We start from the raw sequence: 13,790 nt of genomic DNA on the forward strand, positions 1-13,790 counted from the left end.
TTTGTGCTATAGATGAGACGGATTGCTAAGTCCAAAATATCATCATATTCTAAAAGGTTAGTTTCGTTCCACGTGTCAAATGACAATAAATGCAAGTCAAGCAAGCCAATAGAATGATGCATAATAAATTGACATAGCATGCCTAGTCAAATCAGAAGACAGTGAAACTGTGTCATGCGTATAAGTGACATGTTTTGATAAATCAGATATCGCTTTGTCAATTAAATTTGATTGGCTAAAAGAAGTTTGTCCTCATCACAACTCCTCCATCCTACAATAATAAATAGGGGTCTTCATAAATCAAAAAAGACATCAGAATTCTAACAAGAAATTAGAGAGAATTCATAGATCAAATGCCATAAATTTTTCAACAAGCTGCTAATTCATATTTTCTTGTCTTGATTATTATTTTCTCAGTGAAAAGTTTATTGTCCATACATATACAGTAACACATATTTGATAGATTATAGCAAGAAATCAAAATTTATAACTCAAAAAATTAAGTTAGAAAATTCTAGATCAATTAACACTAATTCTTTACTCATGAACTAAATAACTAAATCAAGTATTTTAACACTTTTTTTTTAAATCTAGAGAGTAATTAAAATCCTAAATCTATAAAATAACTTAGAAACCCTAAAATCCATTAAATCTAAAATAATTAACCGCAAATCATTGTGATCAATTGTAGAAAATTATTAACCAAAAGTATATTTGTTAAATCTAATAAGAATGAATGTAAAAATAATCAAATAATATAATGGAGGGTAAAATTAATTAATACTCTTAAAAATAGAAAAATATAGTAGTTGATCTTTTCCTTTTTCAAAAGTGGAAAAAAAATTTAATTTTTAAATTAAAAATTAAAAGGTGTAGGTATGAAATTGAGTAGTTGTGTACTGCTAGTAGAGTAGTATGGAATACAAGGGTTCGAGGTAAGGGTTATGTGGCAAAACCAGTCGATTTCTCAAAAAATAACTGGCATGTGCTCTCTTTGGTCGATTACTTCTAAACATTTTGGGTAACGTATGTTTTTTATTATCAATATCCAAAGTACATCATAGACCACACGGGTATTTTGTACTTAATAGCCATACTTCATGTCACTTTCTCATGTATTATGTTTCACTTTCTCTAGGAATTTTTTGTCATTTCACTAAACCCACAGAATTAAATACCTTGTCACATTTTTCCTACTTCCCCGCCTCTTCAGTTTTATTTTTATAATCATTTCCCATGACTCATTCTTTTGCATTCATTTTTTTCTTCAATTTCTATGAAAATATTTTTTAAGTGGAGTTCTTTCATTGCCTTTTTATAAGAAATATATTTTCTTGATTCAAGATTTTTTTGGGGAGAAATTCAACAACTTTTTTGATTTTTTAAGACTATTTTTTATGTGGAGAAATCTGAAGGAAACAAAGAAAAACTTTTTTTATTGAGAGACCCTTATGAGGGGACAAGTCGAAAAAGAAATTACTATGAATTTCTTGAAAATTCTGAGTTACGGAAAGATGATGTAGACTAATGTTTAGGGCTTTCATTGAACGGTATATTTGGGGTCGACCTAAAAATACTAAAAATATTGAACCCTTCTTATTCTTCTTCTTTAATAACTCATTTTGTGCATCCCAGAGATAGAAAAATAATTGAATTTCAATTTTCGATTATTAAGATATCTACTTTGCCTATGAAAACTGAAGAGGAATGTAGGAAAAGGGAGGAAATTCAATTTTTGATTATTAAGACATCTTTTTTTCATGCAAAAGTTGAAGAGCAACGTAGGAAAAGGGAGGAAATTCAATCTCTAAAATATGTGGATGCGGATGATAATAATAAATGGGAGAAAATGAAGAAGATTGAAGTTGTTAAAGAACCCAATGATGTTAATATATGTTATATTCTGGGTGGATCTACCTCCCTAAAGTATATGGATGCAGATGGTAATAATAAAAGGGAGAGAATGAAGAAGATTGAAGTTGTTAAGGAATCTGATGAGGAGAACGTACGTTGTTATAGTCATTGTGGATCATGTAGAAATTGTTTATCGTCTGCTGGAGGATTACTAGCAGGTAATTATTCAGGAGTTACTAAGTTTCAAAGCCAATAACTTGTTCAAGGTATCAAAATTAAATTATTTTTATCCAACACTATTTTATAAATTTAATCATTTATTTTTTGATTAATTTCATTGATGATTTCTATTTTGTCAAGATACCTTTCAAGTGTTGAAAATTTTTGAAACTCATCATTTTGAAAAATCTTCAGAAATAACAAGACAAGTTGAATTTGCATCAAATGTGTGTACTAATTACTATTCTTCCCTCTATTTGTTTGCATAAAATCATCAACTTTCAATGAAAAATTCTTTCAGTTCCACGAAAGATGTTTTCAACTTAATGCCTTGTTTACAAGTAAAATCGCTCTTTTACTATTTTGGTGTAAACATTGCTCTAGGTACAAGTATCAGCTAGCTACTTCAAAGTGTTCTTTATACTAGTAACATAGTAAACAGACGTTTGGTCTAATCTTTTCGAAATTTGAAAAATTAGAGACGAGAAAAGAATCAAAGTTATCAAATCTCAAGGTGTTGAATATACGTTATTCCACTTTAATTTGTATGAAATAGTGAAATTCAGTTTGAGTAGGAAGCCAGTAGCTTTATCAAATAATATAAATAATATTCATCATGGATAATCTCTTTGTATAAATCTTTCAATTTCACATCAGTTAAATAGAATAGTAGATGTTCACATTTTGATTACATTTGTTAGTGAATATAATCTAATACTTGGTAGTTTAATTAAGAATTAGAAAGAAAGTTATTATTACTTAATTAAGGTGTGATTTTGGTCTTGAAAGAATGTTGGCTGAAGCCTAGAAGAAAATGAATAAATACTATCCTTGATGTGTGCTTTTGGTTCATATCATATTGCATCTCAACTAGTATGTGATGCCAATTTTATCTGTTGCTAGAACTAGAGTGTTAACTTACCTACTAAAATATTACCCCTCTCTACCTGAGATCTCGTATATCAAGTAAAATCTACCTTAAGTAATGAATCATTGTAGTCTATTTTTGATTGTTTATACTTCTTATTACCCAACAATATATATCTTTCACTTATTTTCATTGCAGGGCCAAGTGGTATTACTGATGTAAGACCTCTAGTCAATGGCCGGTCACTGGAGGAAAGATCAATCTTGTCAGGAAAAAATTATGAAGAAACTACAGAGATTTTCAAGAATCTCATTCTCAGATTGCCTTTTATTTCCACAAGAGGTGGCATACCAAATAAAAAGATGATTGAAGGATTCTTATATGGATATAAGACGGAACAACAGTTGAAGATATTTTGTATTTGTCATGGTTCTTTTCTAACCCCAACTGAATTTGTCATGTATGCTGGTGGATTTGACATAGAAAACCCTTTAAAGCATTTGGATTTACATTCTGTACCATTGTAGTGACAATGGCAGTTACCCAAAAAATGGATTAGCTTTAATATCTTTGTTGTTTTATCTTCCTTTCGTTGTACAACCCAAGTTCAATCGCTATTCCTGAAAAGGTATTAGCATGAATATCTTGGTCTTTTTATCTTTCTTTTATTGTATAGAATAAGTGTCTTCAATCAATGTTATTATGATTTTTATTTTTCTGTTATTCTATTTGTTTTGCTATGCTAAATATGCTGGTGTATGTTCAATAGCAAATCCCTAGAATATAACAAGCATGACAGTACTTCTGTTGCAACTTGTAGAGTATAATACATTTTATTTAGTTGTGTTAGTAGTTGTATAGTACTAGAGTTAAATTCCTTACACTATGTATTAGACTTATATCTAGAATTGTTATAGTCTCATGTGATTTTTCATCATGTTTTGTGTGGTAACCTCTAAACTCATATCCCCATTATTTTTCATTGATTACATCTTCGAAAGCCCCTTTTAATCATGATTTTTGAAATGAGATTTTGAGGTTTTACTGATAAAGCTAAAAAAATATTTTTCTTCAATTTAAACCTCATTTTTTTAGTCGTTTTTATGTGAGTTTTCAACTTTAGACTCCTTTAATATTTGAGAATGTATTTTTAAAATAAAACATCAATTTTATCCCTTTTGTTTTTAAACTTGTTTCTCGAAATTAATTTGGATCTTCCTTGAATATTAGCAATATTGGTATCTTTAGTTTTTTTTAAATGCCTAGATGCTATATTTGAATGTTGCAGTTGTTTTCGAGGCCATTTGTGATGGAAAAATTCCATATTGAAGAACTTTAGGTTGGGATTTCACTTTTCGAGGTAGGTTATGACTTAATTTCTTTATATTGAGCTGGGTAGTTGATTTTTATGAGTTGAAAAAAATAACTATTTACTTATATCTCAATATTATTATTATTATTATGTGTTCATGTGGGAACTTATATTCTGTTGTTGTTGACTTGAAATATCTAATATTGTGTGTTTCCCGTGTGGAGAATTTATTTGTCATCATTGACCTTATTTGTTAATTTAAATATCTTTAGTCTAGATATAATTCCTGTACGGGGGCTTAAATTATTATTTTAGGCCCTTTTGAGCATTGATTGCCTTTATCATGATAGAAATGCTTGAGTTAGAGATTGATATGATCTAAAAGATGTCTTACATGCATATTTATTCTGAAGGTGTCTAATTAGAATTGATAATCATGAATTGTGGACATATATATACGTTGGATGAATCAGATATCTTCATATCGAGTTGATTGTGAGCATTACATCCTTAGTTCATACATATACATTCATGAGATACTAGTAACACTGAGGAACATTATTTCTAAAAGAAAATTAAACCATTTTACGAAAACCCTCTCCATGAACACGAGTCAGAGAATTTGGTTGAGATTGAGATATGAATTATAGTATGTCGGTTGTGACCCCCCTCCCTCCTCCCCGTGGGTCCTACCTGGAAGCTGAGAGCTCGATCGGTGTATAAGAAATGTAATTCGACTACTTTCACCATTCATCCCATCCTCATTGTATTGCATACTTTCATGATTTTTTTAGTTTCTCTTGACTTGTATTTTGTTTCGTGTACTTTCGCGTGTATTTGTAGGTACTTTCTTTTCAATATTTATATCAAAACTATTAGTGGAGTCAGTGTTAGCTACCATTAGGAACTTTTCTGTTTGTAGATGACGTTCTTATAGTTTTTTTTACTCATATTATTTTTTATTATGCTCAGTCAACCTATGATACATACTGAGTACAAATGAACCATACTAATCCCTTCCGTGCCTTTCGACGTAGATCCCAATTCAAGCATCATGCGTGGCATTTGATTTATGCAGAGATTTAGATTTTTGACGTACTTATTTTCTTTAGAGTTCATGGATGATTTAGACCTCATCTATCCCTATTAGTCTTTGTTTATGATCCAGAGGCAGATGTGAATTTTCAATTTCTGAATATTGTAATAGATGCTCTTGCATTATGTCACCAGATTTTGGGATATATACTTTTTTCCAGATTTCTGCTATTATTGTATTGGTATTGGTCTGACTTCACTCAAGAAGTCTCGCTATGGTTTATATTATTGTTGATTTCACTTTTCACTTTTTCCTTTATCAGTTTGGATCATTAGCTTATCAAGGTCGAGCCACGATAAGTATCATCATGACCTATGTTTAGATCGTGACACTAATAAACCATACTTTTAAGAAATTATATCCCTACCAATAAATTTACTGAATAAGTAAAAGTCCTTTTGAAAAAATTATTCAAAAATAAATGAATCATTTTTTACTTAAGGAGCAAGCATAAAGAATTAATATCAGTCACTTTTATCTTAATCTTAATAAAAAATGAACTAAACATCTTGAGTTTAGATGTAAAAAGTCGTTCTTCCTATTGATATCTTAAAAGAATATATATTTAGATCTTATTTTGTATTTGTTCTGCTAAATCTTTTATTTCTTGACTCCTTATTTGAAATTAAATGTAAAGGTGAATGTGTTTTTTTTTTTTTGAAGTGTTATCCGAACTTTACATTCTTATGCCCTAAAAATTATTCAGAAATTATACTTTTATTTTAGATAAAATAAAGTATGCTATTCAATTATGTTCTTCAATGGTAATAAACTTAACGACTATATTTTAATTTGATCCTAATCCATTAAACTAAACAACTCATTAAACCCTTTCTCATTTTCTAAAATATTTCACTTGTTCATTAATGGAAGTGAGTAGAGAAATATTATGGACGAATAAATATCACCAAGTTCAAAATATCTATCTTGCCTCATCTAAATATTGTATGTAGAAATACTGTTCTTTTGTTACTCTTCTTTTACTATGTGTGTTTTTGTTCCTCTTTTACAACGGATATTCTTTACATGTTAGGATTTCGTGTCAACTATTTTAGGGAATTGTATGTTTATCTTTCGATTTAGGAGTTTTATTTCTTACTAAATATGTCAATTATATGTTAATACATATGTTATTAGTTGTATATTGTGTTTTTTGTTATTATTTCTTATGTTGCATGTTCCAATGATTTTTCTAGGTTTGTGAATCCAAATAAGGGTAGATTTTTATATAGTCGATTTTAGGTTTGGTGACGAACTGACTAAAGATATAAGAGCTTCTTAATTTATGTCACGTGAATTTTATTTATTGGTAACTTATCCAAAATCAAATGTAATTGTGTGTGTGCTTTAAATCTTTTGTATTGTGATCCAAATTTTGTATTTTTGTGATCTAAAAAATATGAAGAAATGAAACATTATTTTTTAAAGTCATACTCTATCGAATGTGTTTCAAGTTTTAGAATTTTTTAACGATATTCTTCATTTGTTTAACAAAAAAAAGTAGCAGGACATCCCTGAACTGAATATTTCGACTTTATGTGTTTTAATTGTAACTTTTTTATTCTATATTTTTTTTAAAAATCATGTATGGCATTACGTCTAATTAAAGCTTCTTTCAGCGTTTATGTGCTTCTTTCTTTTTCCTTTTTCTTTTTTCATTTTATTTTTCTTTCTTATTTGTGAAAATCACCAATGATATTAGGTGGAAAAACCCTCAGGACGATCTTGTAAAACATACTATGGATTGAAAAATATCTCGTTGCTTACATCTTTTGAGATTGATTGTTATTATTATATTGCCTATGAGGGGGTTGTTGTTGGTCTTGTTTGGGTATTAATGGTTGTTTTGACGAATTATTATCATTTTGATGCTCGAGTGGGGCTTGACGTTATATTATGGATACCTTAATTGCTTCTTTGCTATTGTGATATCCTTATGGGGATTGTGTAATTTTTCTAGCATATCTTGACTTGTATCATGAATTACTGAGTAATTGATGGATTCCAGTGTAACGTCCCGAGACTGTACCCTGGACATTACACGGTGCTTACGACTGTGAAGGACCACAAGTTAACTCATCACTGGTACCTGTTGTGAGCACTGAATATAATACTGGAGTATATGCGGAGGAAATTTGAAAATGTCATAAGGTTTTCAAAATACTGAAGTAACAACTGAGTATAACTGATAGTAACATCTGAAAACCGAATAACGACTATGCAAGTCTGAAAGCCTCTAATTGTCCGAATATGGACATGATGGGATAAACTGCCAACTAACTCCGACTGAAATAACTACTGAACTGCTAAAATACTAAAATGGTAAACTCTGTCCTCGAAATATGAGGAGTCACCAGTATAACTAATGTTGATAGCCTGAGATGCTAAGTACAGTAAGGAACCTAAGCATCCAAACCTATGATATGAGACATCATAGCGCAAAAGAGAGTATGCGCTAGTACATGGTATGTACTGGTATGTTAAGTGAGGTAAGGCTGATAAACATGAGTTCATATGCATGAGATGATAACTGATTGAATGAACATCATGAGGTAACTGGACGAGAGTACATGCAAAACTGAAACTACTAAACATACAATATTGATCATATAGGTATACATCGTGTATCTAGGATTATACTGAAATTGAGTACTGAATTCTGATGGCTGAGTAACTGATAACTGATAGCCATGGTTCTGTAGAACTAATTGAGTTCTTTACTAAATGTTGAGACTGAAACTATAACTGTAGGAGTGTTCATCTAATCGACATACCCCGGTATAGACTGATTTGGGGTCCACCCTGTGACCCCAATTGAAAGGGTGTTAGTACCTTACCACGGAATACTAACAAGGCTGTGTCAACCCTAATCTGGTAGAAAGACTCATGAAATTTATATATAATTACATCAACCCTAGTTTGGCAGGGGGCGACTTACCCTACGCTGGCTACGTAGTTCTGTAACTCAGGGATTGCTACTAAGGGTTAAACCCTAACTGGCAGAAATGCCCCTATCCCTAAGTTGCTCGGTGTTGAATCTTACTCCCAACTGAAAGACACTGATAACTAAATTGTACTAAGCTTGACTATACTGACCCTGATCATGTTGACTGATTGAACTGGACTGAGTTCACTGAGTTTTGTTAACTGACTGAGCACTACTATTCTTGACCTTTACTGGGATGATTCTATAACTACTGCAACTATGTATACAACTATATTTTGGGTAATAAGTATCCCCAGGACTCAATAGCATAATAGATAGACTCATATCACAACTTTAGCAACACAACAATAAGTTACCATGCATAATTTACTCATATGGACATTTTATCTAACACTTGGGGATCATGGTAAATGCACATGATTATGAACAACACATAAGCATCATGACTACAACTTAATCTTGCAATTTCAAGGGTTTTAACATGGGAATTACATCAATCAACATACATTCTATCTTATGTTCATAAAACTTATAATTAAATCTTAAATTGAAACCCATACAACAATACAAACATGAATACAACCTAATTTGCACATGTAAATCTTGAATCTAAAAACTTATAGTTTTAAAAGGGATTCTTGAACTCTGAGGGTTGAACGAAACCCAAGGATGAACACCTAACATACCTTGATTGTTGATTTCATGAGAATTGTGGTGAATTCTTGAGAATTGGACTAGAACTTGAAGAAACTAGGGCTTTGTTCTTGAGAGTATTTGTGAGATAATTAATGAATTTGCCCTTTAGTATGTTTAATTTCGTGTTATGGCTGATTATTATAATGGGAAAATGACCTAATTACCCCTACAAACTCATAACTTAATACACAATTTGTGACCAATGATACAATGACCGATGCACCGCGTGAATAGTATCAATGCGATAGTTGATGTGTCACGTCGATGGTACCGATGCGATAGCCAATACGACCCATCGAGATCGCATTGGCTTGCTGTTTGGTCACCTAAACGTGTGTCAAACGATGTTCAAAAATTTTGAAATTCACCCGAGATGACCTATAGATAACCTTAATCATGAATCAATTTAAAAATCGACAATCTAAGGTTGGAAAGATCGTAAATGATGCCAATGAAATATAGAGGCCAAAAATGAGACTAAGTGTCAACACTTAGCTGAAATTTTCTAAGTCTGGGACCTCTTTTGGCATGCTATAAAGGAATGAAATGACTAGGACTTTGTGGGGTCTTACAATGTCTCTCTCTTGGGAACATTTGACCTCAAATGAGACTGACTGAATTGAGAGGAACTGAGGAACTGTACTTACACTAACATGCATAACTGAAGCATGAGTTAATTCTGGAGACATGACACGTGCCTGAACTATTTCATGAATTCATGAATGATATGAGAATGTTATGCAGCTGTAACTGAGTATGGAATATAGTAAATCTAAGGAAGGTTGTTACCTTAGGCTGAGTCTAAGTTTGTGGAGAAGACGTGAGGATACTTATTTTGCATGTCTGCCTCTGCTTTCCTAGTAGCTCCCTCAACGAACTGATTCCGTGAAAGAACTTTGACCAGAGGAACTTCTTTGTTCGTTAGTCTGCAAATCTGACGATCAAGGATTGACTGGGAATTCCTCATAAGAGATACTGTTTTGAACATCTATACTCTCGATAGGGACTATAACTGTTGGGTCACCAATGCACTTCTTTACCAAGGAGACATGAAACACTGGGTACACTGATGCTAAGTCTGCAGGTAACACAAGTTTGTAAGCTTCCTTACCGAATTGACTCAGAATTCTATAAGGACCAACGTATCGGGGACCAAGATTCCCCATCTTACAAAATCTCTTCACCCCCTTCATGGAAGAGATTTTCAAATACACATAATCACCAATCTCAAATTCAAGATCTTTCCTTCTCATATCTGCATAAGATTTCTGTTGGCTCTGGGCTATCTTAAGTCTCTCCCTGATCAACTGTACTTTCTCTAAGTAATCAAACACCAAGTCAGGCCTCACTATCGCGGCCTTACCTACCCAAACCAACCAATGGAAGATCTACATCTTCTTCCATAAAGATTCTCAAATGGAGTCATCTGGATACTGGAATGATAGGTGTTATTATATGCGGACTAAATCAAAGGTAAGTGGTCATCCCAACTGCCCTTAAAGTCAATGACACACGCTCTCAACATAACTTCCAAAGTCTGAATGGTCCTTTCTACTTGACTATTTTTCTGAGGTTTAAAGGTTGTACTGAGGTTGACTTGGGTACCAAGACCCTTTTAGAAGGATTTCCAAAAGTGAGGTGAACTGCGTACTTCTATCTGAAATAATAGATAATGGGACACCGTGTAACCTAACCAACTTCTGATATAGAGCTTGGTATAGTCCTCGGTTGAATAACAAGTATGAACTGGCAAGAAATGGGCTGATTTAGTCATCGTCCACAATGACCCCAATTGAATCATGCTGACGACGAGTTCGAGGCAAACCTATCACGAAATCTATGTTCACTTCCTCCCACTTCCATATGGGAATACTGAACTCCTGCATATACCCACTAGGCTTCTGATGTTCAATATTAACCTGCTGACATGTGGAGCACTTACCTACAAACTCTATAATATCACTCTTCATCCCACTCCACCAATAGACTTCCTACAAGTCGTGGTACATCGTAGTATCCCCTGGATAAATAGAGTAACGCGTACTATGTACTTCATTAAGAATTTACTATCTCATGCCAGCCACACATGTCACACATAGCCTACCCTGGCACCGCAACACACCATCTTCCCCTTGAGAGAAAACCTCTACTTTCTAGTCTCTGACAAACTCTTTCAGCTTAACTAAACTAGGATCTTTGTCCCGTTTTCTTTCACCTCAGAAACTAAAGAAGACTCTGAACTATTCAGCACCCAAACACTTTCCTCAGCTGAATCAACCAAATGGACACCTAGTCTAGCAAGCTGATGAACTTCCTAAACTAACTTCTTCTTACTATCCTCAACGTGAGAAACATTACCCATGGACAACCTACTGAGGGTATCTTCCACTATATTGTCCCTGTTCGGATGATATAGAACACTCATGAAATAGTCTTTCAACAACTCTAACTACCTTCTCTGGCGCAAGTTCAGGTCTTTTTGCAAAAACACATACTGCGGGCTTTTGTGGTCAGTGAATACATCAACATACACCCGATATAAATAGTGCCTCCAAATCTTTAAGGCAAACATGACAGCTGCTAATTCAAGATCATGGGTGGGATAATTCTTTTCATGGGGCTTAAGATGTCTAGAGGCATAGGCCACAATCTTACCCTTCTGCATCAAAACACACCCCAACCCAACTCTAGAAGCATCACAATATACAACAAATCCATCTGAACCATTGGGTAAAGTCAAAACTGGGGCGGTAGTGAGTGGAGTCTTCAACTCCTGAAAACTCTTCTCACAAAAATCTGACCACTGAAATTTAAATTTCTTCTGAGTCAATCTAGACATGGGGGATTCAATAGATGAAAATCCTTCAACAAACCATCGATAATATCCTGCCAAACATAAGAAACTCCTGATGTTTAATGGAGAGATAGGTCTGGGCTAGTTTCTAACTGCTTTAATCTTTTGAGGATTAACTATAATGCCATCACCAAAAATAATATGACCAACGAAAGATACTGACCTTAGACAAAATTAGCATTTACTAAATTTTGCAAACAACTGATGAGCTCTGAGATTCTGCAATACTATTCTGAGATGGTCTACATGGTCATTTTCACTGCGGGTATTGATAAGACCAAATGACATGACTAGAAACTCAAAGTGACCATACCGGGTTCTGAAATCTATTTTCAGAATGTCACATTCTCTGAATCTGAGGTGATGATAGCCAGATTTAAGGTCTATGTTAGAAAAGTAACTGGCACCCTGAAGTTGGTCAAACAAGTCATCGATTCTAGAAAGTGGGTACTTATTCTTGACTTTGACTTTGTTCAAATAATGGTAATATATACGCATTTGAAGAGAACCATCTTTATTTCACACGAATAGGACTGGTGTACCCCAAGGAGATACATTGGGCCTGATAGACCTTTTGTCTAAGAGGTCCTTCAATTGTTCTTTCAACTTTTTAAGTTCAGTTGGAGCTATTTGGTATGGTAGAATAGAGATGGACTAAGTATCAAGAAGAAGATCTATTTCGAAGTCAATTTCCTTTTCGGGAGAAACTCTGGGGAGATCCTCGAGAAACATAGCTGGAAATTCACTTACGACTGGAACTGACTCAATATTATGAGTCTCAAAACTAGAGTCTTTCACTTGCACCAAATGATAGACACACTCCTTGGATATCATTTTTCTCTCTCTAAAATATGAAATAATTTGTCCCTTAAGCGTTGTGGTACTACCCCTCTATTCTAGGACAGGTTCATCCGAGAACTGAAAATAGACAACTCTAGTTATAAAATCAATTGATGCATAGCATGAATAGAGCCAATTCATGCCGAGAATGACATCAAAATCAATCATCTCTAACTCTACTAAGTATGCTGAAGTAACTTTCTGAGACACCATAATCGGACAATACTTATATACCCGCTAGGCTATGATAGACTTACCCACTAGGGGAGAGACTAAGAAAGGCTCTGTTAGGATTTTGGGACTAACTCCAAAGTCGACAGCTATATAAGGAGTTACAAAAGACAGAGAAGCTCTAGGATCTAACAAAGCATTAACATGTAAATGGTAAACTTGTAATGTACCAATAACCATATCAGGAGAACTTTTCTGATCTTATTGGGACTGAAGTACGTAGAGCCTGTTTGGGCGCTGCCTACTGGTGGCACTAGAAGTGGCACCCTTTTGAGATGAGCAACTGGACAGAGCTGGGGGACGATTATGCTGACTTTTTGAACCCACCTGAGGATATTCTCTGATTCTATGACCTATCTTACCACACTTAAAACACATATCGCTACCAGCCCTACACACACCATGATGATTTCTATCATACCTCTGATAAAGAGGATTTGTTCGGGCACTATTCATACTACCCTGAGATTTAGAGTCTGGCGCCCTATCCTTATTACCATTTCTGAATTTAGACACTGGAGAACTGGCTGAGGACGGAGCTGGGACTGAAGATTTTGGCAGAACTGAAGGCAATTACTACTTTCTGACTTAGGCTGAGCAAAACTAAAGCTACCTAATCTAGCTCTCATGTTTTCCCTCTCTTTCTCCTTAGTTTTCTATTCCTCAATCTGCTGAGCATGGACCATCAACCTAGCCAAGTCCATCTCTTTAATTAGCATTACGATCCTATACTCTTTCACCATACTATCAAACATACCAGATACGAACTTGCTCAACTTAGATATTCTATCACCCACCACATGAGAAGCATACCTATCCAACTAAGTAAACTTGATGAAATATTATTTTACACTCATGTTGCCCTACTTTAGA

The 13,790-nt window shown here is 33.8% G+C and overlaps 1 protein-coding gene across 1 annotated transcript; it reads left to right on the forward strand.

Moving 5' to 3' along the window:
• Positions 1-1,690: 1,690 nt before the first annotated feature.
• LOC107861009 (ninja-family protein AFP3-like) lies at positions 1,691-3,468 on the forward strand. The gene is made up of 2 exons (XM_016706421.2): positions 1,691-2,072; positions 3,140-3,468. Exons 1-2 carry the CDS (start codon positions 1,691-1,693, stop codon positions 3,466-3,468), a joined length of 711 nt encoding a protein of 236 aa, XP_016561907.2.
• Positions 3,469-13,790: the final 10,322 nt, after the last annotated feature.

The sequence above is a fragment of the Capsicum annuum genome, chromosome 2 (assembly GCF_002878395.1).
Source record: "Capsicum annuum cultivar UCD-10X-F1 chromosome 2, UCD10Xv1.1, whole genome shotgun sequence".
Taxonomy (NCBI): domain Eukaryota; kingdom Viridiplantae; phylum Streptophyta; class Magnoliopsida; order Solanales; family Solanaceae; genus Capsicum; species Capsicum annuum.

Coding starts and splice junctions, on each gene's coding strand:
- LOC107861009 (XM_016706421.2), top strand. CDS start 1,691: ATGAAAACTGAAGAGGAATGTAGGAAAAGGGAGGAAATTCAATTTTTG. Junction 2,073..3,139: donor TGCTGGAGGATTACTAGCAG/GTAATTATTCAG, acceptor TTTTCATTGCAG/GGCCAAGTGGTATTACTGAT.